Below are 25,289 nucleotides of genomic sequence, written 5' to 3' on the forward strand. Positions count from 1 at the left end.
TTGGTAAAGAGAAATGTCTGTCGCCGGGCGTGTAGTCTTAATGGACGTCTCCAGGGCCCAATGGCGGCACGGGGCGCGGGTGCATCCCCGGTGTGCGTGGCGGCTGGCGTAGCGTAACGTAGCGTGCGTGCGTGGCGGGACTGGGCTGCCAGAGGTCTCGGAACCCCGGCGTTGGGGTCGAGACGGCGAGTGAGGGACAATGGCGCCAAGCGTGGCCACGGCGCCGGAGCCGAAGCAGGACTCGCCTAGGGGCATTCGCGCCGTGCTGCTGGGGCCGCCCGGGGCCGGCAAGGGCACGCAGGTGAGCGGCCGGGCCGGGGCGAGCTCAAGGTCAGCTGGGGCGGGAGCGAGGCGGGCTTCGAACCCAGGGTCCGCAGACGGAGGAGCGGAGTGTGTGGGAAAGCGAGGCGCCCGCGGGGAACCCCAGGCTGCGGGGCGGCGGGTCCGGAGTTAGAGCTGGCTCCGATCCCCTGACTTTACAGATGAGAAAACCTAGGCCTCGTGGTGCCCGGGGTCACGTCGCTGCTTGTCACTGTCTGAGGGCATTTGAACTCAGGTCTTCCTGATTCCAAGTCCAGTGCCCTCTCCACCAAGATAGGCGTCCTGCACTTTTTCCTCTTGGGTGACAATCTATTGAAGCCTGTGGACCCATTCTCAAAATAAGGTTTTTAAACGTATAAAATAAACCAATTACATGGAAATGCAGTTACTATTTTTTTTTTAAGTTAGAGAGCCCTTGCATTAGGAGATTTGTTTTCAGGGAGAGGGGAGAGACTGAACTCTTTTTCCCAGGTGAGGGATCCAGGTTGAAGGGGCATTCTTCTCTGAGAAGATGGAGGTGTAGGTCTGGAGCCCAGAAGAGAGGCCAAGGCTGGCCATCTAGTTTTCGAAGCCACCCCAGTGGAGGTGGTAGTTGAAACCATGGGGAGAATGGGATGGTCAGGGGAGATAGCAGAGAAAGGAAAGAGCGGATAGACCTTTGAAGGCTGGTGAGGGCAAGGGCCATCATAACATACCCTGGGAGGGGATCATCTAGTCACCCTGTGCTTAAAGATCTTCAAGGAAAGGGACCCCCACTTCATCCTGAGGTAGCCCATTGGATATTTGGGAACGTTTTCAAGCCTAACTTTGCATTTTTGCAGCTTCTCTCCAGGTTGAATAAAGGGATAGTGGAAGTGGTTAGTCAGGAGAAGAGTAGTGACTCTGCTAAGGGAGGGGAGATAATCAGATGGAATGAGAGGTGATCAACAATGTCAGAACTGGCTTTGATATCTCATGCTACTCCTCTTCATATAGTCCACATTCTAGCAAAACTGGACTACTCTCTTCCTACCCTGTTCTTATCTTATCCTCCCTCCTGTCTCTTTGCTTTTGCCCATGTCTAAATGGATTCCTTTTCCCTCCTTGCTCATCTCTGTTGAAACCTCTTTCCTTCAAGAGCCAACTCAGGTGTCACCTTTTTCCGTGAAGCCTCAGATAAGGTAATGTATGTAAAGCGTGTTACAAACCCGAAAGTACTGTGTAAATGTCAACTACTATCGCTTTTATTAAAATGAATCACTTCCTCTCATGTCTCAGGAATTTGTCTCCTTTGCACCTTTTATTATACTTAGGTGTACATGTCTTCTTTCCTCCCTATTAGATTGTAAGCTCCTCAAGAGCAAGGTTTGTGGTGTGAGTGTGTGTATTCGTATCCTCAGTGACTAGCACTGTGCTTTTGCACACAGTAGTCTCTTAAAAAATGTTTCTAGAATATAAAGAGGATAAGAACAACAACAAAAAAAAACTGTTGAATTGGAAGTTTCGAAGGTCATTGATAATCTTGAAGAGGCATTTTCAGTAGTGTGATAGAAAATGGAAAGCATATTGCACTGTTGAAGAGAAAGTAAGTCATAATTGTAGTTATATGTGTGGACAGCTTTTACAAGAAGTCTACCTGTAAAGAGTAAAGAGTTGAGACAATGAACGGTTAGAAGGGAAGTCTTATAGGAATGGGGAGAGCTGAACATATATGAAGGAAGATAGGTAGTTGTTGGCCTTGGGCAAGTTATTATGACTCAGGGGCCTCCTTTGTAAAGTGGGAATTGGGGGGAGTTGGTTGTACGACTAAGTAATCTCTGATTCTAATCTTCAAAATCTCTAGATCTCTCTTTTATTCGTTACCCAGGTCTAAGCTATCTGAGCACATGAGGATTCCAAAGCTCTTGAACTAGGCTTTGTTAAGACCTCTGAGACCTGGTTAAAGTAAGGATTTTGAGGACTGATCCACTCCCCCTTAACTAGAATTGTAGGATTTTTAGAGTTGAAAGAGATCTTACAGACCACCATTCTCCTTCATTTTGAATTCCTTAGGGCAGGACTCACACAGTAGTCATTGAATAATTATTTGTTGAATTGAATGAGGCAGATAGTGTTGGAAGGATGAAAGTATAAAGGTGAATAGGGGAGATTTGTTAATTTGATAAAACACACTGATCATTGGCTTCTTGTTATACTTAGTGTAAGGATAAAATGTTGCCTTACCACATCCTTAATTGCCCTTCTGGAAGATTCAAGCTGGACCCCTATTACCCTACTACACTTACCCCGAGATTCTGTTTGAGGATGTCAGATGTTGACATCTCAATATCCTCCAAACTGGTTTAGAAACCTGAGGCCTGAAGCTTGTGATTGTAGCAGTAGGGATTGATGGACTGACTATGTGATAAGGATGTGGTAGGTACAAATCAGTGGTTTCTTATTTAGGCTTTTTTTCTTGCCAGTATTTTCAGAAGTTGCTGTGATAAGGCATAACTCACATTAGCAGAGGAGTTTTAAGATTTGCAAAACATTCTTCTAAACAATTCCCTGAGGTAGGTAGTGAATCGAATCCTTTTTACAGATGCAGAAACTAAGGCTCCAAGAAGTTGAGTGATTTATCCCAAAATCATAGAGCCAGTAAGTATTCAGGGCAGGATTGGAACCCAGATCTCATGCCTCTCAAGTCCATTCCCTTCTCCACTACACCAGAGAGGTCAAAAACGTGGCCCCAGGGCTTGATGTGGCTCAGGACACTCCTGAGTGTAGCCCATACATAAACATAACTGGGAACAAAATAAATAAAAATATAATAAATATAATAAAATAGATAATAAAGTCAGTATGTGGCCCTCAGGGTTTCCTGTGTACTGGTTAGTGGCCCCTGTTTGTTTTTGAGTTTGCCACAACTGCCCCTTATCCAGAAATCAGCCTTGCCTGATAGCAGCCAGGTCAGGACAAAAGGTGAACTAATAGAAACAAAGCATAAGGTTTTCAAAGGTCTTCATGCCAGTGACCTGATGATAAACACTTAAATACTAGGATTCTCAGCCGAAACCAAGATTTAGATGCAGTAGTAGCTTCTGAGGGTGACTGTAGTATATCTCTTTTTATCATTATTCTAAAAAGAAATTATTAGAAATTCAAAAATCAAGAAATCTCATCTTACTTGTCTAAATAAACACAGAGAAGGAAACTACTAACTGAAAAACTTAATATGTCAGTCTTCTAGTTAGTGCTGAACTGACAGTCTTTTTTTAATGATTGTTGGGTTATATATATGAAATCTAGTTTTAAAATTGCAAATGTATCATTACAAGTATTCAGTTCATTCATGTCTTCTTTTGTGACCCCATCTGGGGTTTTCTTGGCAAGATACTGGAATGGTTTGCCATTTCCTTTTCCAGTTTGTTTTATAGGTTCACTGCCGCCTGCACACCCATGCCTAACTGCGCCCCTTTCCCTGCCCAGCGTGATGTACCTTTCCGATCAACCATCCATGCTGTCTTTGGCTGGAAATTTGTTTCACTCTGTCTTTTTGTGGGTTCTGCTGCTTTAGAATTTGTTTAGAGCCATTTTTTATAGGTATTTGGAGGGGTTTGGGGGAGAGCTCAAGCAAGTCACTGCTTTCACTCTGAAATCTTGGCTCCACCACCCCCAGCTTGTTTTTTAGGTGAGGAAACTGAGGCATACAGGGTGAAGTAACTTGCCCAGGGTCACACAAGTAGTAAATGTTGGATGAATTTGAACTCAGAATGATTTCTTCCTGACCCCAAGCCCAGTGCTCTATCCATTGTGCCACCTTGCTGCCCCATTACAACTATAGACTGCTTCTCCAAATGAACCCCATACAAAGCCTGAGTTAGCCTGTCATCCCACTCCAGTTGTTTTTTGTCCACATAAGCCTGCTTCAGCAAGCATAGCAACTTTATGTAGTTGATGGATTCTTTCCCTTTCCCCTTCAGTATGAATGGTGGTATGTGAATTTGCCAAAAGTTCCTGGTTGCTGTTGACATTGTCTCAAAAGCTACCCATAGAAAATGCAGTTCAATCCAGCAAACTGTCCCAGATAGTTCTGGACTACAAGAATAGCTACTTGCCTCCCTCAACTGTCCAACTTTCACAGTAAAACCTTTTTTGTTTTGTTTAACTTCTTTCCACCGTATGCACAAAAGTCTTGTTCCAGTCTCTAATTGTGGTTAGAGGTGCTCCTAGCTCACTATTGTAGGACTTACGTCTTACCAGAAGATTATAGATTTAGAGCTAGAAGAGATCTTCAAGTTCAACTCTGGTCTCGTTTCACAGATAAAGAAACTGATACCAAGAAAAGTTGTGACTTGTCCAAGATCACCCAGGTAGTCAGTAGCAGAGTTGGCTTATGAACCCAAGTCCTTCACCTCCAAAAGCAGGCTTTCAGTACAGGACCATTGATGGGCTGTATTCCCGTCATCCAAGGACCAGCCCCCATGAGAGACTCACCACCAGCTTGGCTGCAGAGCAAAGGATTTTTCAACAGTAGAAGCTCTTAGATACCATCTTAAGTCACCAAAGGATTGTGATCTGTGGCAGTGACAGTATCCACCCTGATAAAATCCTGACTCCGGAGTGGAGAGAGGGGCAAGTGTATATTTCATGCATATGTCCTGTATGTAAGTTTTCTTGGCCACAAAGTTCTCATTTTAGAGGCACAGCCAATATTCTAAGCAAGTATTCAGACCAATACACTAAGTATGCTTATATTGTTAAAGTAATTATGTTGCTTGGTTGAAAAATCTCTAGAATACATAAGCTTGTTTTCATTAAATAAAACAACTTCACCAGCTTATTTTTCGTGATAGTCTTTTCCTTCTAATGATACCTTGTACTTGCATGACACTTTGGCTGTCATACCTGGCTTCATTTCATCCCTCTAACATGCCCTGGAGGTAGGGAGGAAAGAGATTATTATTATCCTCCTTCTGCAGATGAGAGCATTGAGGCTGTGCCCTAAAAGAATGAGGGTCCTGCCCAAGGGCTCCCCAACAGAAAGGGAGGGGCTCTCATGGCCAAGATTAGAGCCCAGGTCCCTGCTTCCTGATCAGACCTCCCTCACCTCCACAAAGGCGCCTCTTAAGAACGTCCAGTACTTCGCTGTGATGTTTTAGGGCTTAGAGGAGACTCCCGTGAGAACCCTGGGAGAAGGAAGAGAAGGAGTGGAGTGCTCGGGGTTATCCCCCTACCTTCAAATGAAGAAGGGAAGAGTCTTCCCTATGACCATAAAACTAGTCAGTGTGGGAGCCAAGATTCAAAAGTAGGGTCCACACTCCCGAGTGTTCCACATGTTCCACACCAGGCTGCCTTTCAGATGTGGTCAAAGCAGTTGTAATTAAACTGGCATATTTAATCTCCTGATGACTCTGCAGCTGTCTACTTCATAAATCAGATTCTTCTGATACAGTTATTAGCAAAAAGCTGGAAAACATTGAAGGCAGTTTCTCTTATGTAGTAGAAACCTAAAAATGCAAGCCACTGCCATTTGAGAGTTACAACTGTGTTTAGTGCCATTTCAAGCAATTGTATTTTTTTGTAAGACTAGTTATTAAGCCGTTTATGTACCTGTATGTTAGGTGCTGGTGATATGAAAGCACAAAATAGAGTGTCTGTCCTTGAGGGTCTACATTCTGGTTTGGGAAGCAGTTACATAAAGATGAGTAGCTGTACTTTTAGTGTATGCTAAAGGCCATATAAGCAGCATCAGGCCCATCCTTTAATACCCAATTCGTGTAGCCTTTCCATGAATTTTTCCTCATCCCAAAATAATCTCTTTTGCTTTGAATTCACGTGGTATTTTATACCTCTCCTTCATGTTCTCTTTCACGCTTCTCTTAGCTGCCTTCCTAGACTGACCCTGAGGCTAGGGACTGTTTTCCACTTTCTTGTCTCCCTCCTAACACTTGTTTTGTCAAGGGGAGGACCTCAGAGTTGACCCAGTGAACGAGTGGTACAAACCTGAGTGGGAGGCAGGGTGAGAGGAAGTGATTTGTGGAGCTGGGTTGTGGAAGGACCCGTGCTGAGGCAGGAGGACTTGTTAGTTTGGGGGCAACAGTGGATGTTAGAACTATGGGAGAAAAAGAATAGCTGAATTTGCATTCATGAAACAGGTTTGAATACTGGTTTGCCTGTGTGACCTTGGACAACTCACTTAGCCTCTGAAGGCCCTTTCAACTCTAAATCCTCTGTTCTGCTAATTTTGGAGGGAGAGGTAGGCAGATTATGGGAGGCCTTGAATGTCAGGCTAAGAAATTTATGTGTTGTGGGGAGTGAGAATCCATCAAAGGCTTTTGATTGGTAGGGTGGTACATACCTTAGGGATGTTATGGCATTAGATTTGGAGGAAAAAGAAATTAGATCTAGGATTATACTTTTAGAGACTTATTTACAGTAGGTGAGGCATGAGGTGAAGTCTTGGTAAATGGAAAGGAAAGGATTACATTCAGTCTTCCTGACTAGTAATTTGTTGGCTTGGTCCTAGGCACTGAAGTTACTGTGTTTTTTTATTGGGAGTTGGGATAGGGCAGGGTTGGAGGAGTAGCTTTCTGCCTGTCTCCTGGAAATCATGTGGCTACTGCCTCTATTGTCGATAACCAGAACACAGGATGGTCCCGGTGGCTTTAGGAGTCAGGTAATCCCAGCCCTGCCAGGAGCTCAGGGAGTAAGTGGAGAGTAGATAGTGGTGATCAGGTGGGTAGGAATAAGAACCTGAATTTTATTTTAGAGATGTGAAGTGGTTAGAATTAGGTTGTTTTGGTGACCAGATAAGTGCTCTTGCTATGATTTTGTGCAGTTTCCCTACATGGGGTAGTTGAAGGATCTCTGGATTTGCCATCAGAACCTGGGCTCAGATCACAGATGTCTTCACCTCTCTGGGCCTTGCTTTCATTTTATAAAATGAGGGGCTTGGATTAAATAATCTCTAAGATCCCTTCCAGCTCTAAAACTGATCAGCAATCCAGAATTAGAAATGAGCATTAGGTTCCCCCAACCCTCCTTTTCAAGGCCTGTTGTTGACATACCAGCCTGGCACTCATTCACTTGGAACATAGCACTGACAGTTGGATGGCAGTCATGCATTTGGGGGAGGGTAAAAATAGAAAAGTTGGTTCAGTTGTGACAGTTCTTTCTGTGGTTTCTCTGCCTTTCCTATCCCATGAGCAAGAACTGCCTCTCCCTTGAGTTGATTTCAACAAATGAAGAGATAGATTAACAGAAAACTTTGTCTTCTTTTGGTGCAGGGTGTGGTAATAACCTGTTTGGAGGATACGAGAGGCTCTCTCTTGCCTAATTGTTCTAGCGTATAGTTATTGCTCAAAGTCCCTTATTTTTAACACTTTAAAATCCAGTTTTTTGTTTTTATTTTACTTTAATTTATTTCTCTGACTTAATTAGTCTATTAACTGAAAACTAAAATGAATAGCACCGATTTGTTACATGGATCTCAATTTTTTTTTTTTTAATTTTGGGCTATAAGGCAGTGTGGTATAGGAGAAAGAGGATTAGGTGGGAGGTAGAGGACCTGAGCTTTGAATCCTGGGTCTGCCACTTACTGCCTTTGTAACCTTGGACAAGTCATCTATCTCCTCTGAGCCTGTTTTCTCATCAATAAAGTGATGGGGTTGGATTAAGTGAGCTCTGAATTTCATAAACCAGAGCATCAGCTGAAAGAATCGGAATGTTTAGCCCGAAGAAACCTCTGTAGCCCTGAATCCCATCACCTATGACTGAGTGGAAGAATTTAGTCATTGCTTATCTTCAAATATTTTTCGACCTATAATCGTGTGGAAGGGGGATTAAATTTATTCTATATGACTTTAAATTATAATTAGGACTAATCATCGGAAGTTATAGTGAGGTAAATGAGAAAAGCTGTTGGGTAGAATAGACCACCTTGGCAGAGAATGATTTCCTTGTCATTAAAGAGCTTCAAGCAAGGCTAGATGATGAGGACCGCTTGGTGATGTTAGATGATCATTTGAAGGGAAGAGAGCAGGTTAACTAGGTTAATCAGGAAAAGCTTCACAAACAAGGAGATCGAATATGAGTAGTTCCTTAAAGGAGCCAAAGATTCTAGGAAGTAGAAATAAAAAGATTATGTATTCCAGTCCAGATAGGAGGGGACCAGCCTGTGCATGGACCTGGAGGAGGGAGATGGAGTCCCAAGTTATGGAAACAGGAAGTACGGCCAGGGTGGCCGGTACTGAACGTGCTTGGAAGTGAATAAGTCAGAAAGATGGGCTGCAAGCAGTCCAAGGAAGGACCTCCAAGGCCAGGCTTCCTCCTAGAGGCAATAGGAAACCAGTGCAAATACTTCCTAGAAGAGTCATTTGTTTAGACCTGGATGGCCTTCAGATTTTGTGATCCTACAACTGAAAGGGTTTTAATTAATATTTCATTTGGTTCAAGCCCACATTCATCTTAAATAGTCTGTTCTATTCAACATTTTTATAACTGACTTGGGTAAAGACACATTATTAATAGTATCAATAGCTAGCATTTATATAGCACCTACTATGTGGCAGGCACTGTGCTAAGCACTTTACGAATATTTTACTTGATCTTCAAACACCATGGGAGGTAAGTGTTATTATTATCCCTATTTTATAGTTGAAGAAACTGTAGCAAACAGGTTTGCCAGAAAACTTGTTCAGAGTCACACAGCTAGTAAATGTCTGTGGCTAGATTTGAATTCAGGTCTTCCTGGCTCTAACCATAGGGCCACATAGGTAGCTGGCTTATCAAATTTGCCTATGGCACAAAGCTAGAAAGGATAACTTAACGAGTTGAATGATCCAAAGAGACAGTGGAAATATGTTCAAGACTAATAAAATAAATTTTAATAGGCATAAATGTAGAGGCCTGCCCTTGTAGGACTGAGTTCTTTAACCCAAATGCCAACTGAGGGAGGTAGAGTTAAACAACAGTTCTTGAGGGAAAAGACTTGGGGTTTTAGTCGATTACAACCGGTTCAATATGGATTGGCCATGTGACATAGCAGCCCAGAAAAGCTGGTGCATCTGAGGCTGCCCTACTGGAAACAGCGTGGTGCTCGCACCAAAGAGGTTGTCGTCCAGTTGTCCTGGGCCTGGCCTGACCGCCTCTACAGCGGAAGGTTGTTGGCACTGCATTATAGGAAGAACAGTGACAAACCTGAAAGACTTTGGGAGTGAGGGGGATTTGAAGCTTTGTCATATGAGGACTGAGTGAACTGGGGACAATTCCCTAGAAGAGATAAGATGGGGCCGGGGGGGGGGGCGGGCGGTGAACTATCTTCAGTTACTAGAAAGTCTGTCTAGTGGCAGAGAGATTAAATTTGTTCTGTTTGGCCCCAGAGAACAGAATTGGGATCAGTGAGAAGTTCTGGAGACAGATTTCAGCCAAATTAGAGGGGAAAGTTCCTCAAAATGAGAGTGGTCCAAAAGTGCCTCATCTGCCTGTGAGCCCCCTGCTCCTGAAGACCTGCCTTCCTTCATGTAGAGGCAAGATAACAGCTCCCCAGGATACTGTAGAGACGCGTCCTCCCGGCTTTGAGACTTTGTGATTCCCCCTCTACCTGCTGTTGTGCCATGACAGTTCCTGTTGTAAGTTTCTAATAAGAAGAGGCTGTGTCATGTTGTAGAGTAGTGGCATTGTAGGCAAAAGACCTGGGTTCAAATCCTGCCTCCACTACTCCACTACCTTTGTGACTTTGGAGAAATGACTTAACCTCTGGGCCTCTGTTGACTCATTTCTAAAATGAGGGGCCTGGCTGTCCCCTAAGGTCCCTTCCAGCTGATCGTGCCAACTAGGTTTTTCCAGCTAGCTGTCCTACTAGTACATGAAATAGTATCCAGTCTGAGAATTTCAGATGTCTTGCTTTGTGTTGGTGTCGAAAGGGTATGATAACAGCTCCTTGCTTTTTTCCCCTCCTTCTCTTTCCCCCTGCAGGCTCCCAAGCTGGCTGAAAGTTACTGTGTTTGCCATTTGGCTACAGGGGACATGCTGAGGGCCATGGTAGCTTCTGGCTCAGAGCTGGGCCAGAGGCTCAAGAAGACAATGGATGCTGGAAAACTGGTAGGTTTGGTGCACTTGCATGTTTACAAAATCACACTGTTTTTTGCCATCTTAAAATAATAGGCAAGACACATCTACTTTTATTGGTTCAACTTTCTCTAAGAAACAGAAAGCTAATGAGATTCTTGGCCTTTGGCTTATTCTGAATACCACTTTGTTTACAATGCTGCTGAGGTTGTTTGCTCTTGTATTTTATAACTTTGCTAATTATACAGTAAATAAGTGAAAGACGTTTAATCTTTCTTTCCTTCTTCCCCTCCCCCCATACACTTCCAGGTCAGATATGGAGGAAAAATCACAGAGCTATTAAAATGTTTTACCTATTGGAGACCTAGTGTGGCTACTGTATTCAGTGAGTAGCTTCAAAGTTCCCAGGATGAGAACTCTTTATTTCCAGGATTTGAAAAGATCCTTGTTTTTATTGCAACCTTCTCCCCACCATCCCCCAGTACATGAAGACCTCTCCAAGCCTCAGTGGGCATGGCTTCCTGAGTTGCATAGCTGCCACTTCTCTGTGAACCTGTCCCCTGGCTTCCCCAGCTACCTCTCTCTCCTGTCCCAAATTAGTTTGTATTTATTTATGATCTGTTCACGTCTTGCATTCCCCCACTAGATTGTCATCTCTTTGAGGGGAAAGATTGTTTTTCTTTTTGTCAGTGTATCTCTATTGCCTTTCCCATAAGTTCTTAAAGTCACTCAGTCACCAAAGTTCTGGTGACAAGCCTCAAATTCTTGGTGAGGCTGGTGCATTACAGGCACCATACTTGGTAAAACCTTCCAGAGCTCTCCTCTGTCGGCATAGCCTTCCAGAGACCAAGGTCACCTTCAGACTGTGACAAAGTATCCAGTGAGGCCCTTTGCAAAGGTTCATTTTCAGTATGTGCCGAAATTTTCACTTCAAGTCCTAGGACGTCCAAGTCCAAAAAGAAAAGAATATGCTTTCTAGTCTCAGCCCCCCTCATTTTGAATAGAATAAAGGGCTTGAGGGGATGTTACTCAGCATTTCATTCCTATTATGTCACCTAGCAGAGCTGTATGTTTTCCTGGCTTTCGTCCAGCATTCCTTTTACTATGATATACTACTCTCTGGCTTAGTCTTTCAGTGACTTGATCTCTTATAACTGATTTTAAGAGATTTGTGCTTCAATTCAAGTTCAGTGAACATTTTTAACAACATACTATGTTGAAGATACAGTTATGACAATGATATTCCAAGACTAGGCCTCCAGGAGATCTCTTTTTTTTTTTTTCCTGTTTACCCTTTGTTTCTAGTGGGTTTTAGCTTCTTAGAATATTAGATGCAGACTTTTTAGGGATTTCCCTTTCCCTGAAAAAGGGAACACTTGGAGATACAGTGGCTGTCCCTAGATGTCTGAAGGGCTGTCATCTGTGACTCCGGAGGGCAGGATGGGGATTAATTGGTAGGAGCTAAAGGGAAGCAAATTTTGGCTTATTAAGATCATGGCAGTCAGAGCTGGAGTGAACCTGGGGGACCACCCTTCATTTTACAGATGAGGAAACTGAAGCCGAGGCACTGGGCTTACCCAGGGTTACCCAGGTGGTCTTCATCAGAGCTAGGATTCGAATGTGGTTCCTTTGAGTCTAGATCTAGTCGTCTTCCTGCTGTCCTCTGAGAAGTAACTAGTTACCAGTCAGAGCTGGCCAGCAGCAGAACGGGCTTGCTTGGGAGGCACTTGAAATGTGAATTCAGGTCAAGGCTGAATGGCCCCTTGTTAGGGTTGTAAAGGATGGTGCCTCAGTTCAGGGAATTGTACTAGGTGATTACTCAGGTCCCTTCTAACTCTGTTAGATTCTGTGCTTGCTACATTGTCGCTTCCCTTTGAAACAAGTTGTACCCAGGAGTTGGTTTTTTTTGGTTTTTTGCCTTTTTGGTGAGGCAATTGGGGTTAAGTGACTTGCCTAGGGTCACACAGCTAGTGTCATGTGTCTGAGGCCATATTTGAACTCGGGTCCTCCTGACTCCAAGGCTGGAGTTCTATCCACTGTGCCACCTAGCTGCCCCAACCCGAGAGTTTTTAATGCAGATTTGGGCTTTTTTTTCCTTTCTCCTATCTCTGCCTCTTGTTACTGTGGCCTTGAGTCACGTTGGAAGGCCTTTGTGGACTTTGGTGCTCAGCAGGAGGGCCTTCGGGGCTATGGCAGCAGTGCTTATCTCCAGGTTTCCCTAACACCCCAAACTTGTACTTTGCTCCTGAGTTGAACTGGCCCTGGCAGCTCAGAGTATTTGCTGGCAGACTAGCAGCCCCTATGTGGCAGTTAGGAAAAGGTGGCTTGGAACTCCTTTTTTGTACAGACCTGTCTAAATTTCAGATCTCTACTCACCTGAATTTTGAGGAAATGTGTTTTGGGGATGTTTTTCCATCTCCCCATAAAACAGTTGCAGAGTTCCTCATTTCTGCATTTGAATCTCTGTTCTGTTGCTACTGCCTGTGTGACCTTGGACAAGTCACTTCAGTTCCCTATAACTTGTTTCCTTTGTAATCACATTTCAAAGGGCAGCGAGGTGGGAGGAGCACCCTGGGCAGGATAATCCCTAAACTCTCAATTCTCTGATCTGCAGTATTAACTTCATAACCGTGGTTTTTCACATGAGTATTTCCTTGTTGCCCACATTTATCCGAAGTGCTAGCCTGCGCCTTTAGTCTCCCACCGCGGTTCCATTACTTGCCCTTCTCTGTGTCAGCAGTCCCTGATAGGGTGTCTAGTCCAGCTGACTCCATGGCACCACAAGTGGAAAGACCCAAAAGAGAGAAGTTGTAGACCTGGCATGGTATGGCCGGCCCTGGAGGTGGGGAGGCAGCTACCTTGTAAGGTTCAAACAAAACTGCAGAGAGACTGGATCTACCCCCGACGGGATCTGTCAGAGAAACTCACTTCTGTTTTCTCAGTTCTGTTCCACTTCAGGGAGCACTGAGAGCAGCCCACGCTGCTGCACCAAGGTCAAGGATACGGTGTTAATGTTTAGTAACTGGTGCCAGCTAGGGTACCAGGCAGCCCATATCCACCCCCCCCTTTTGTCCTTCTTGGCTGGAAGGTGGCTTCCCAGCCCCCACCACAGGAAATCAGGGATCCTTGCTGCATTCCTACCCTTAGGCCCACTTCCCTCTTCCCAGTGGTCTCCTCCAGGTGCCCTAAGAATTCCTGGGCCTTTCTACTTGTCTTGCACTTAAAGCCTCCTTCACGTGTTGACTCCCCTGTTTAGAGAGTGAGCAAGGACTGTCTTCTTTTTTACTGATATCTCAGTGCTTACTTAGCACAGTGCGTGTTTTCACTCACTTGTTCATGTCACCAAGTTGGTAGATATAAAGTGTTGTTTTTTGTCTGACTTGCAGGTGAGTGATGATATGGTTGTGGAGCTGATTGAGAAGAACTTAGACAGCCCTCCCTGCAAGAATGGCTTTCTCTTAGATGGCTTCCCTCGGACAGTGAGACAGGCAGAAATGGTATGTGATTCTGTCCTGGTGCCTCGGGGTGGGAGGATGGCCCACACATGACCTCTGTCTCATTTAACAGTCTGGTCGCTTCTCAAGAGAGGGTGGGCTCAGGCCACAGCTCCAGAGTTTAAGTGTGCTGCCTCACTCTGACTCTCCTGCAGCTCGATGACCTCATGGACAAGAGGAAAGAAAAACTAGATTCAGTCATTGAGTTCAGCATCGCCGACTCTCTCCTTATCCGGAGGATCACAGGAAGGTATTTGCTTTGCCTGCACCCCCAGTGCCATCCACTTAACTCCTAAAACCACTGCTTTCAGACTTCTCAGGTACTTTGTTAGTCCTTAGCAAGTAGAATAGACACAGCCCCTTTTTAAAGAATACCATTGGAATATGAGGTTCCACTGCAGTTTGCTGGGTTGGTTTCAACTCCTTGAAGGTGACTATACCTTGTAGTCTTCCTATGGGCTTCATTTATGAGGTCAGGGAAAGAGGAACCAAAGGACGCGAGGGTCAATCACAGCCTATGTATCAGTTAGAGAAGTGGGGGAGTTCCTGTCCCTGGAACACAGGCTTCATGCTTCCAGCCCTTGCTCTCTCCATTCCCTACCATGAATCTCAGGAAGTAGGTGCAGCTGCTGGGACCTCTGTCCTGGGCAAGGATTTATATGCTTAGTGTCCTGATGCAGTGCCAGAGGTCAGCATATCAAGGGAAATTTCTGTGGATGCTCAGAAGACCTCAGGCCTCTGAGGCTGATGCTGCCAGAACCTCAGAGATGGAGTGTGGATAAAATGAGTGGGCTTATTCAGCACATACTGCCAGGATGTGCTCAGGCAGGAGAAGGAATGGCAGGCAGCTGGGGTGGGGCAGATTGTCCTTGGGTAAAGAGTGGTGCTAGAGAATTAGATATAGATGGGGCTCATCAAGGGGCCAGGGTGGTCCCCTCTTAACTGAACCCTAGTCAAGATACTAGTCATTGCCAAGACTTAATGCCAATTAGCCCCACCAAGGCAGGAGTGTTCCTAGCTGGAGATAGTACCATTGGTTCATGTTAGGGGTGGATCAAGAAATCAAGTCCTAATTTGCTGATTAGGCAACCCTAAAATGGCAGGGGAGGATCCCAATAGTGAAGGAGCTGTACTATTATAACCACCTTTCAAGGCATCCCAGATGTGGTCCATATAGTTCACTACACTTGTATTTTTATTTATCTTTAAGATGTTTCCTGTCTTACTTCACCAACTGTATCTTGTAAACTTGTACAGAATAGGAGCCAAGTTTGACATAACTTTGTAAATCCAATGCCTACTGTAGCGTTGTGTTCATAGTAGACATAATACTTGTCGGCTACTCCACAAACCGAAAAGAGGTAAAATTGAAGGCATCGTAGGGGCTGGTGTTTAATGGGAGACAAAGACTAGGAGAATCATTCAAACCCAGTGAGAAAAGAGCTTTTGTTTTAACCAGTCTACAAGCATTAATTGTCTCCTATGTGCCCAGCAGTATGCCAGACATCATAGAAAATATAGATGTGTAAGACAGTACCTCGCCCCACACTCCAAAGAGAAGGAACTTGGTATATTCGGAATAAATAGACGTGAAGGCTTCATTGTTGAGAGACCAGTGAGAGCCAGGCTCCTGTGGGATGCTTCCCGATTTCCGAAGCTCAGGCTTCAAACACACGGCAGCCAGAAAAAACCAGTGCCTGCTAGTCCTGCAGCAGTAAAAGAAGCAGTGGGAAGGGTGCCTCTCCCTGCATGAGCCTTGGCCCTGCTGGTACCATGTCTGTGAACATCCCCCAAGTGCATCCAGAGGAATGGAGCTGGAATGGTGGGGGAACTTGAAGCTGTGCTAAGTGACCTAGAGCATTGTATGGTATCCTGGCAGGATGAAAGCTGCTTAAGCAGAGACTTTCTAAATGCTTTTGTCTTTGTACCAGTCCCTAACACCAGACTGCACAATAGGTGCTAAGTCAGCAACTGGCTGAATGGAATCTCATTCGAGCCTCTCAACAACCCTGTAGTGTAGGTAGTATAGATATTATTTTGTCCGCTTTGCAGATGAGGATACTGAGGTTCAGGCAGATTAAGGGACCTGCCCAAAGTCACCCAAGTAGGAAGTGTCACAGCAGGATTTGGAAGGAAAGAACTAGAGGACTTGGTGGCCAGTGAGCCCAGAGCCGGAAGGAGGGAGAAGGGCCGGAGGACTAGCTTCCTCTCCTGGATGTTGAATGAAGAGTGGCTTCTGCTGGAGGGAGCCTGAGAGCCCAGTTAATCCAACTACCTCATTTCATGAATGAGGAACCTGAGGCTGGGACAGGCTAGCCCTCGTCTGGGAATCGTCTGAGTCAAGCTGGGGACATGAGTCTCCTGAGCCCAGCTCAGAGATCTTCTCTTGGGGGAGGTGGGGAAAGCACACAGAATGAACATACACGTGTTTGGGACTTGTTGCAGTTTGAGGTGACGAGGGACATCCAGGGAGGGAAATGTCCCTTCTTGGGCAGTAGGAAATCTGGGGCTGAAATGCTAATAAATGCAAATTGGAAGTCAGAGACTTGGGCGTTGCCTATCTAGAACCTGTGACTTTAGTAAACAAAAAGTATAGTAGCAGCAGATTTCTGATGAAACATTTGATTTAATGGAGCAGTTTGGTCCATCAGGATTGTTAAAAATGAGGTCTTTCTGTCCGTATTAGATCAGTATCCGTGGTGTCGTTTCATCAGTTGGCACTTGTTGTCCAGAACCACCTGATACTGTCTTTGTCAGGTTGGCCTTTTCCCTGCTCTTTGTTGTGCGCTAGGTGTCCCCCTTCTATAGGTAGAGAAACTGAAGTGGCAGAAGGCCCTGCCTTGCAGAGTCTCTGGGCATGGGCTTAGAATCATCCCAGTCTCATACTCTCCAGACTACAGTAGGGAATGTCGTGGGTGAGATTCCCAGGGGAGGCCCAAACTCAGGACCTGACCTGGAGTTTTGCTTTAAATTGTTGTTTGTGAGCAGAGTGGTTTTGAGCATCTGCCTGGATGGGTGTGTGTGAGGAGGGTGAGGAGCGTATGTAGATGTGTGCAAAAGGAATGGGGAATGAGTAACTCTGCAGTGGCATCCATGCTTCTCCTGCCTGTGAAAGAACGCGGAGTTCCTACCCTTATCTCTCCACCCCTGCCCCAAGGCCAGCAATTAGATAATAGGATTTGAAGTTGGGAAGTATCTTAGAAGGTTTCCGGCCCAACCTTCCCATTTTGTAGGTAAAGAAAGAAACTAAAGCTCAAAAGAAGTGGATAGTCTTCTGTTAAGTGAAGAACCCCTGTAGTCATAGTTTCTGCCTGATTTATGTCCTTGAAGCCCAGCTGACACGCACTTAATGTTTTTTCAGGCTGATCCATCCTGCAAGTGGCCGCTCCTACCATGAGGAGTTCAACCCCCCAAAGCAGCACATGAAGGATGACGTATGTGAATTTTGGGGACACTTCTGGTTTTCTTTCTAACTGCCTAGCAGTACTTACTGCCCAAAGTTTTCGTCCTTCCTGTCAGAAGGCAGAAAAGAAAGTTAAGATAGACATAAGCACCACTGGAGAGTTCAGAGATAGGAGAGAAAGGAAAAGGTGGGGAAGTGAAGCCTCCGGAGAGCTAGCAACGTTCTTGGAAGTTAATGATCTTGTATTGGCCTTTCCATGTGGAAATGTGGCGTTCTAAGATTAACCTGGGGGCGGAGCGGGGTCTGAGCTCCTCCCCCAGGGAGCACTCGCGCAGTTCCTCTGTCCTCCCATAGCTGCAGATAAGCCCCTAGTGGTCAGAGGCAGCCTTATTTGCAGACAGATTTTCTGAAGCAGGGCAGTCTCACTCAAAAAAAGTAGCAGAGCTGCTTTTAGCAGAGAGGCTCTGAAGGTGTGAGGGTCAGCTGGCCTGTCCTCTCTGAGTCTCAGAGGATTTGAGGAAGGGGAAAGCTCAGGGCTCGTCCCTTCAGCTCCCTTGTTGTCAGGTGAGGAGTGGAGGATCACAGAGAAGTGACTCACCCAGCTGGTGAGTAAGGGAGCCAGGCTTTCCACTGTAACATAAGGAAGAGAACCACAAGGGGCGGGGGCAAGGGGGGATATCAGTGTGCTATTCTTGTCGCAGGCCTGGCCTGCTTACTGCCCTCTTCCTGTTCCCAGGTCACTGGGGAGCCTTTGATTCGACGTTCAGATGATAACGAAGCTGCTTTGCAAACCCGCCTGAAGGCGTACCACTCCCAGACTACCCCACTGGTGAACTACTACAGTAAGCGAGGGATCCATTCCGCCGTGGACGCCTCCCAGTCCCCAGACGTGGTGTTCGCCAGTATCCTGGCAGCCTTCTCCAAAGCAACATGTAAAGACGTGGTTATATTTATTTAGGGGTCTGTTCACATAGGGGCCATTTGATCCTCCTGTCTCTGCTTGGAGACAGTACAGAGGTCACTGGGCCCTGCCAGGAAGACACAGTGTTCAAGCTGTTAATTAAATAAGCACTTGATCATGTCTTTGGCATGTGTACAGCTGTCATGTGATCCATTTATATGTAATGGTGCTCGCATGTGTGTGTGTGAGAGAGAGAGGGTGAGTTTTGTTTGGTCAAAAGGGAAAGCAGATGATCCTAGCTCCATTTAGAACATGCTCGTTCCCCCTCGACCCCTGGTGTCTGAGTATTGTTTGCTCATCAGCTGACTGCTCTGAAATGTAAAAACTGGAAAGAACTGTCTCATCCTCCCCTTCCTGTAAATCAGCTGAGGGCCCGAGAGAGAAAGTGGATTATGCAGAGCTAGGATTATCATGGCCCCAAACTGCGATCACAATAGTGGGGGCTGGTGGGATAGTCCACCTAATCCTGCTTTCACTATTTTCTGAATGAACCTGCTGACATAGAAGTTCTGAAAGCTAGCACAGAGGAAAGAATGTGTGACTGTTACAGGGGCCCCACTACTGTGGACCAGGAGCCAAGAGGGATGGGTAGAACTGTCTCTTTGGGATATGGTGGCCAGTGACTAAACACATAGAGGCATCTGGGTAATTAGAATTGTAACCAGGAGGAACTGCAGCAGGTGAAAGCACCGTCTGGATCTGGTGGATTTCTTGTCACTTCCTGAGGGTACAAACCGGGAACAGGAGAGTGGTGGTAGCCCCCAAAGGTTTGTGGAGTGCTTTCCTAGAAGCCCGGGTAATATAAGGATTATCTCCCTTTTACAAATAAGGAAACAGGCCCATAAAGGCAAAGTGACTCACCCATATCCTCACAACTGGTAAGTGTTGCAGCTATGATTGGAACTCAAGGCTCTTGCCTAGAAGTCTAGCATTTTATCTGTTATACATGGCATAAAGTATGCTTCTGGTAACAACCTTATTCCAAAAGGCCTCCTGTCGTTTTGAGGCAATAAGGCAGTAGTTTGCAAAGGAGCTATTCTGTTTTGGTGACTGAACATTAATAAAACAACCTAGATGAAATGAATGAGCCTTTCACATTCAAACCAGCCCCCCTTACTCTTTGATAGCAAGAAAAGTGGACTTCTTGCTGAATCAGCCTCCTTTCCTTCTGAAGCTCTGGGCTTCTTATCCTCCGGCTTATGTCATTGCTATTGTTTGAAATAATGAACTCTGTTGTGAGACCTAGAAATGGCAGAATCTGTAAAACCCATTTTCAGTTCAGTAGTTGGAGCAGTGACTAACACCTCCTGTCCTTCCTCTGGTTAGTCTGCTAGTTCACTGACACACAGATTCAGTACATAGCCCCGACCTGTCTGCAGATTTTCCCTCTTTGTCTGTAGGTTTACAGGAAGGATCGATCCCGTAAGTTTGGTTAGTCAGCCATGACTTGGGAATGTTATTCACCCCTCTTTGTCTGGTCTGAATGTTCCTGTGTGCCCCATCCACTTTTCTTCTCTGGCTTTTTCTCTGAAGACTAATATCCACTCTTTATTCAGAAGTGAAACTCAGCCTAACAGTGTATATACTTACTGGAAAACACATGATTAGTAAGAAGATTACAAAAGGGACCAGAGTGAAAGCAAAACAGTCTTGACTCTGGGGAACGCTGGGTTTTCCCCAGACTAAAGAGACCTTGTTTCTTCCTTTTCCCTCAGCACCTGCCAAGGGCCAGACTCCTGGCCAAAAGGCTTGTGGCTCCTGTGACTGGCTAGCCTACTGACATGGCAGAAGTAGCCATCCATGTGATTTCTGTAGTCACTTACAGGCTCACCAGTTCGGCATCCCTGTGGTTCCTCTCTGTCCCTACCTCTCCAAAGCCCCAGATGTGGACCTATACCTTCAGTGACTGCTCTGGTTACAAGTGGGGGAGATCCTGGGCCGTAGGATTGTCTGAGAGAAGCAGGCTGGGCCAGTATGGCAAGAACCCCAGGCGAGCCGTCCCAACGCTTACATTCTGGAACTTTGGGCACATCACTTCACCTCTCCTGTCCATACGAATACTTGCCTTACCTGTCTCAGAGTTGTAGGAAGTAATTTCTCCTCCTAGACTAAGCCCCGTGGGGGCAGGGACCATTTCTTATCTACACTTTATATCTTCCTCAGGGCCTGGCACAGTGCTCCACGTATGTTAGTTCAGTAAATGTTTATTGAGCTGAATTTTCATTTAGAGCTGGCAGGGACCTTTGAGAGGTTCCATTCCCATTCCTTTGTTTTGCAGGTGAGAACACTGAGGAACGGAGAAGTTAAGGAACTTTCCTGACACCACACAAGTAGTAAGTAGTGGGGCCAGGATTCTGACCCAGCTTTTCTGGTCTTCCTTCCTCCCACCATCTGCACTCTGCCTGTTGAAAATGTTCATGATGGGGTGTAGAGCTGGGAGGGATCTCAACATTGAGTCCGGCCCCTCATTTGGCAGATGAGGAAACTGAGCCCCAGAGTTGGAGGTGGCCATGGTTGTGTGTAGCAGGGCCGGCATTTGAACCCTGTTCTGATTGCCCTTCTAAGATGTAAACCGTCTCTCTGTGGGATCCCAAAGCAGTGCTTTGGGTTTCCCTTTGTCCTTATCCTCCTAAGCCATGGCTTAGCAGCCCCTGAGGCATGAGGCATTCGCCTGATGTACATGTCCCAAGGATGACATGGGGCTTGGGCTTGGATGCCAGCCTCATTTTGGTTTGCTTGGTTGTCTCGTTTATTTTTTTTAATGCATTTTGTCTTCTCGTGTTTCCTTTTTTTTTTTTTTAATTTCAGCCAAATGACTGCAGGCCAGGCAAGACCACACCGTTGCTGACCAACTTCAGAGCAAGAGTCCAAGCTTTTAAGTGTTGGGCAGAGGGGAGGGGTTGGTGAGGAACAAGAAGGAATACAAGTACTGGGGGGAGATTGTTTTAGTGGGTCGTTGTTTTTCCCCATTCAAGTGAGAGTTTTGTAAATAGTAGTTGGGAGGGTATGTTGGGGGAAGAGGAGTATACATTTTTAGAGCTCCCAAGGTGGAGGGTGTGGGAAAGAGGAGGAAGGCCTAGTATTAATTCTGCAGGATCCCTTGGGTACAGTTCCCTTTCATCCAGGAATGTGATTATAATTGAAAAGCCATTGACCTAAGACCTCTAAGCTTGCCAGATGGAGAGAGCAGTGACTCCCCCTGCTGCCTCTTCTCTGTTCTGTACCTCATAACAGGGTAGGTTTTGGTTGCTGACCTTAACAACCCATAAAATGTGACCAAATATAACAGTCCCCATGTTTGGAAGGGTGGTGAGGAATGTATGTGACAAGGGTGGCTGGATACATGAACTTCAATGGACCTCCTAAAGGTGAAGCCAGGAAAGGCTGGTTGCTCCCACTTTACTTACCTCTGATATTGACCAACTCCATTAATCTCAAGGGAAAAGCCATCATCAGTTGCTATCTGCAAGTGTGCATCCTCTGTTCTTGCCTTCTTTCTACACACTGTGTAAAGAATCCTTTTTCCTTTAAAAAAAAAAAACTTTCAAAGATTGTCTCATTCCAAAGAAATTCCTTCCCCTCCCCAACTCGAGGCTGAAACATAGCAGCCCTGCAGTGGTGTGTTTTGTTTTTAAAAAACAAGGTGCCTTTCACCTTTAACTGACCAAATGCTGCTCTTTTTGGCCCTGGAATCAATAAAATGTATTAATCATTTGTAGCCCTGTGATGATGTTGTCTCTGGAGGCTGGATGTGACATTGGATTCTGAGTTGAGTTTGTGTGCTTTTGGGCAGTAACTCATTTAGGCTGAGGCCTAAATATGTGTGTGTGTTGGAAGAGCCTCTGCTTAGACTTTTTGCTAAGTGCTGAAAATCCTGTCAGCCTTTATTGACCTTGAGTTTGTGGAACTCCATATTTTTGATCTGGTCAGGAGCCTGGGCTAGCTGGTTTTGTGCTAGTCTTTCATGTCAAGGTTTCTCACCCTAGTGGGACTGAAGCAGTTTGTACTCCCTCATTATGCCCCTCCAGAACCTAAAGCCCCCTCCATGTAGCAGTGGGGCTTTGGAGAAGGACTTTAGCAGAGGAGACACATAGAAAACCTTGACTAACTAGAGTCCATAAATAGCTGCTTCCTTTTAAATCTGACCATCATTCAGCAGGGAGTTTTCACAAACTAGACCATTCCTAAATTGCTGAGCTAGATTTTCCACTGTTTGCCTTTTCAACCTTCTCTCTAACTAGGGAGATGGTCCATTTGTCTGTCCTGGTTAAGTTCCCCACCCTGTGCCCATTTTTTGGGGGTGGGGGGCAGGTGTTAAACTTTTTTCTTTATATCTGTACTGAAAATTATTGTTTGTCCAAGAGCATTTGAGAAGGCTTTCATGTAATCATCAGAAATCTGAGGGGGCAGTGTTAAGGATGATGATGACCTCAAGAAATGTAGGGTAATTTGTGGGGGGGGGGGTGTTTCAGGGTTTGCAGGGAAGGAAAGAGAGATGTTCCATTTTGAACATATTGAATCTAAAACATCAGTGGGATGTCAAGGTTGAGATGTGCAATATGGAGCTAGAGCTCAGAAAAGAGACAAGGAGTGTATAGATGGATTTGGAATTCATCTACATAGAGATAAACCAAAAGCTCCTGGCATCAGAGGATGCCAGGATCACTGAAAAGTGACCAGGGAGCAGATCCTTATGGAAGAATCTGTTTTAGCACCAGTAGCTAGAAAGATTGGGAAGTGGAGAGATCCAGGATGATGGGAAATTGGTTAACAAAATATGGGCTCCAGGTAACAGTGGAGCAGGAAGGTAGACGAAGCTATCTACTGGAGGGATAGGACTGAAACAGATAGGGATGGTGGTATAGGGGAGGAAACAGAGTAGAAGGGAACAGATTTTTGACTTAGATGATTAAATCACAGGAATAAGAAGATCAGATGGGAGTTTGCCATTGGATGAGGGAAAAGCCAGTTAATTTGACCCCCACCCTCCAGGCTGTCAGCTTCCAAGTAGGCTTGGGTGCTCACTCCAAACAGGGGAGCTGTTGATGTTCAAAGCATAAAATTCTGTCTGGGCATCTGAGTTGGTGTGTAGCTTTTATGTTTTAGTCCCCTGGGCCATGCTGAATTCATTCTTAGCCACCATCCCTGTAACCTGCACTCCAGGATGGCCAGAAATGAGGCATGAATTGTTTAGGACCTTTTGAACCCTGAAGTTCAGGTTTCTGAAGGATGCACTCAGGTTCTCAGATGGCTGAGTGTCCTCTTCAAAACAAGAATCCCTCCTACAAGTGGTCAGCCAGCCTTCACTTGAAAACCTCCAATGCCGAGAAATTCACTGCCACCAAAGGCAGTCTGTTCCACTTTGGGGTATGGATACTTTAATGGTATCCTCATGCTAACTGAATTCTTAATTTCAACTCATTAGTCCTAGTTCCACCTTCAAGGCTAAGCAAATAAGCTGAGTTCCTCTTTGCCTTGACAGCTCTTCAAATATTTAAAGAGAGCAGGCATGTTCTTTCTACTCCCCAGTTACTCATCCTATAAGCACGCATTAAGTTCCAGGCACTGTGCTAGGTTCTGGGGATACAAAGAGTACTGGACAAGCCTTGCACTTCTATTTTAGGAGAGATGATGGGGGCAGAGGAAACAGGGGAGGCATTAGTAGCTAGGGGGATCAGAAGGAAAGTAGGGATTCCAAGCAGAGGAGGGGAAGGGGTGCATTACAGGCGTGGAGGAAAGCCAGTCCAAAGGCATGGATGGGAGATGGAATCCCGAACAGGACAATGGAAGGAAATGACTACCCCAGGCTCACAGAGCAGCTAAGTGTCTTCCTGACCCTGGCCTCAAGCTCTCCCCACTGCAACATCTGCTGCTCATAGGGGCAATAGGGCATTTGACCGGATCATATTGTGTGGGACCGGGAGGCTGGGTTTTAGATGCCCATTGACAGGATTTGTGGGCAGCCCATGGAAGTGATTGATTAGTGGGGCGGCATGATCAGTCCTGCTCTTCAGGGAAACCATTTTGTCTGGGGGATGGATTGAGGTGAACGAAGAACTAAGGCCAGGGGGTGTAGCTCGGTGGCACGGTGGATATAGCACTGACCCTGGATTCAGGAGGACCTGAGTTCAAATTCGGCCTCAGACACATAACACTTACTAGATGTGTGACCCTGGACAAGTCACTTTACCCCATTGCCTAGGCAAAAAAAAAAAAAAAAAAGAACTAAGGCCAGGAGATCAATTAAGAGATTAGTGCAGTCATCTTTTCCAAGCAAATGTCCCCACGTTTTGGCCAGATGACATTGTTTTGAGCCCCTTCCATAATCCATAGCCATCTAAAGCAGGTGGGCATCAGTATCCTAAAATTTGGTGTCCAGGATAAAAGTCACACAATAAAGCATCTCAGGGTCTGCAAAGTGCTTTCCTTACGCCAGGCCTGTGAGGTAAGTAGTGGGACAAGTAGGTAGCACAGTACCTGGAGTGCTGGTACCATGTGCTCATGCTGGGCCTGGAGTAGGCCCGGAGACCTGAGTTCAAATCCAACCTCAGACACTTGCTAGCTGTGTGGCCCTAGGCAAGTCACTTAACCTCTCTGCTTGTTTCCTCATCTGTCCAATGGGGATAATAATAACACTGACCTCCCATTGTGGGGATCAAGTGAGATAATTTTATAAAGCACTTAGCATAGTGCCTGGCACATAGTAGGTACTTAATAAATGTTAACTATTATGATTTTGTAGTACAATTGTCATCTCCATTTTACGAATAAGGAAACTCAGGGCCCCAGGAAGTTCAATAGCATAAGCATTGGGGCCTAAATTTGGATCCTTGTCCAGGCTTCTTCTTTCCAGGGTGGAATACGTTGGCGCCATAAACCTTTGTTCCACATACTTGGGTTCTATTGGCACGGTCTAGGATCACATGTTTTTGGTTTTTTTTTTGGTTTGTTTTATGCAATTGGGGTTAAGTGACTTGCCCAGGATCATACAGCTAGTAAGTGTTAGGTGTTTGGTCTGAGGCTGCATTTGAACTCGGGTCCTCCCGACTCCAGGGCCGGTGCTCTATCCACTGCACTACCT

At 45.6% G+C, this 25,289-nt stretch overlaps 1 protein-coding gene across 4 annotated transcripts; it reads left to right on the forward strand.

Annotated features, from left to right (window-relative positions):
• Window positions 1-141: 141 nt before the first annotated feature.
• AK2 (adenylate kinase 2) lies at window positions 142-21,922 on the forward strand. 4 transcript variants are annotated; one of them, XM_027864573.1, is made up of 8 exons: window positions 143-301; window positions 10,258-10,383; window positions 13,737-13,847; window positions 14,000-14,094; window positions 17,206-17,278; window positions 17,984-18,089; window positions 20,487-20,541; window positions 21,017-21,922. In XM_027864573.1, the coding sequence occupies exons 1-7, from the start codon at window positions 200-202 to the stop codon at window positions 20,513-20,515; spliced, it is 642 nt and encodes a 213-aa protein (XP_027720374.1). In that variant the 5' UTR covers window positions 143-199; the 3' UTR covers window positions 20,516-20,541; window positions 21,017-21,922. The 4 variants fall into 4 exon arrangements, with proteins under 4 accessions (XP_027720375.1, XP_027720374.1, XP_027720372.1 ...); XM_027864571.1 differs by having other exon boundaries at window positions 146-301; window positions 17,984-18,179; XM_027864572.1 differs by lacking the exon at window positions 143-301 and adding an exon at window positions 9,752-9,911 and having other exon boundaries at window positions 17,984-18,179; window positions 21,017-21,781.
• Window positions 21,923-25,289: the final 3,367 nt, after the last annotated feature.

Source organism: Vombatus ursinus, unplaced genomic scaffold, assembly GCF_900497805.2.
Source record: "Vombatus ursinus unplaced genomic scaffold, bare-nosed wombat genome assembly UNPS02014775.1, whole genome shotgun sequence".
Classification (NCBI taxonomy): domain Eukaryota; kingdom Metazoa; phylum Chordata; class Mammalia; order Diprotodontia; family Vombatidae; genus Vombatus; species Vombatus ursinus.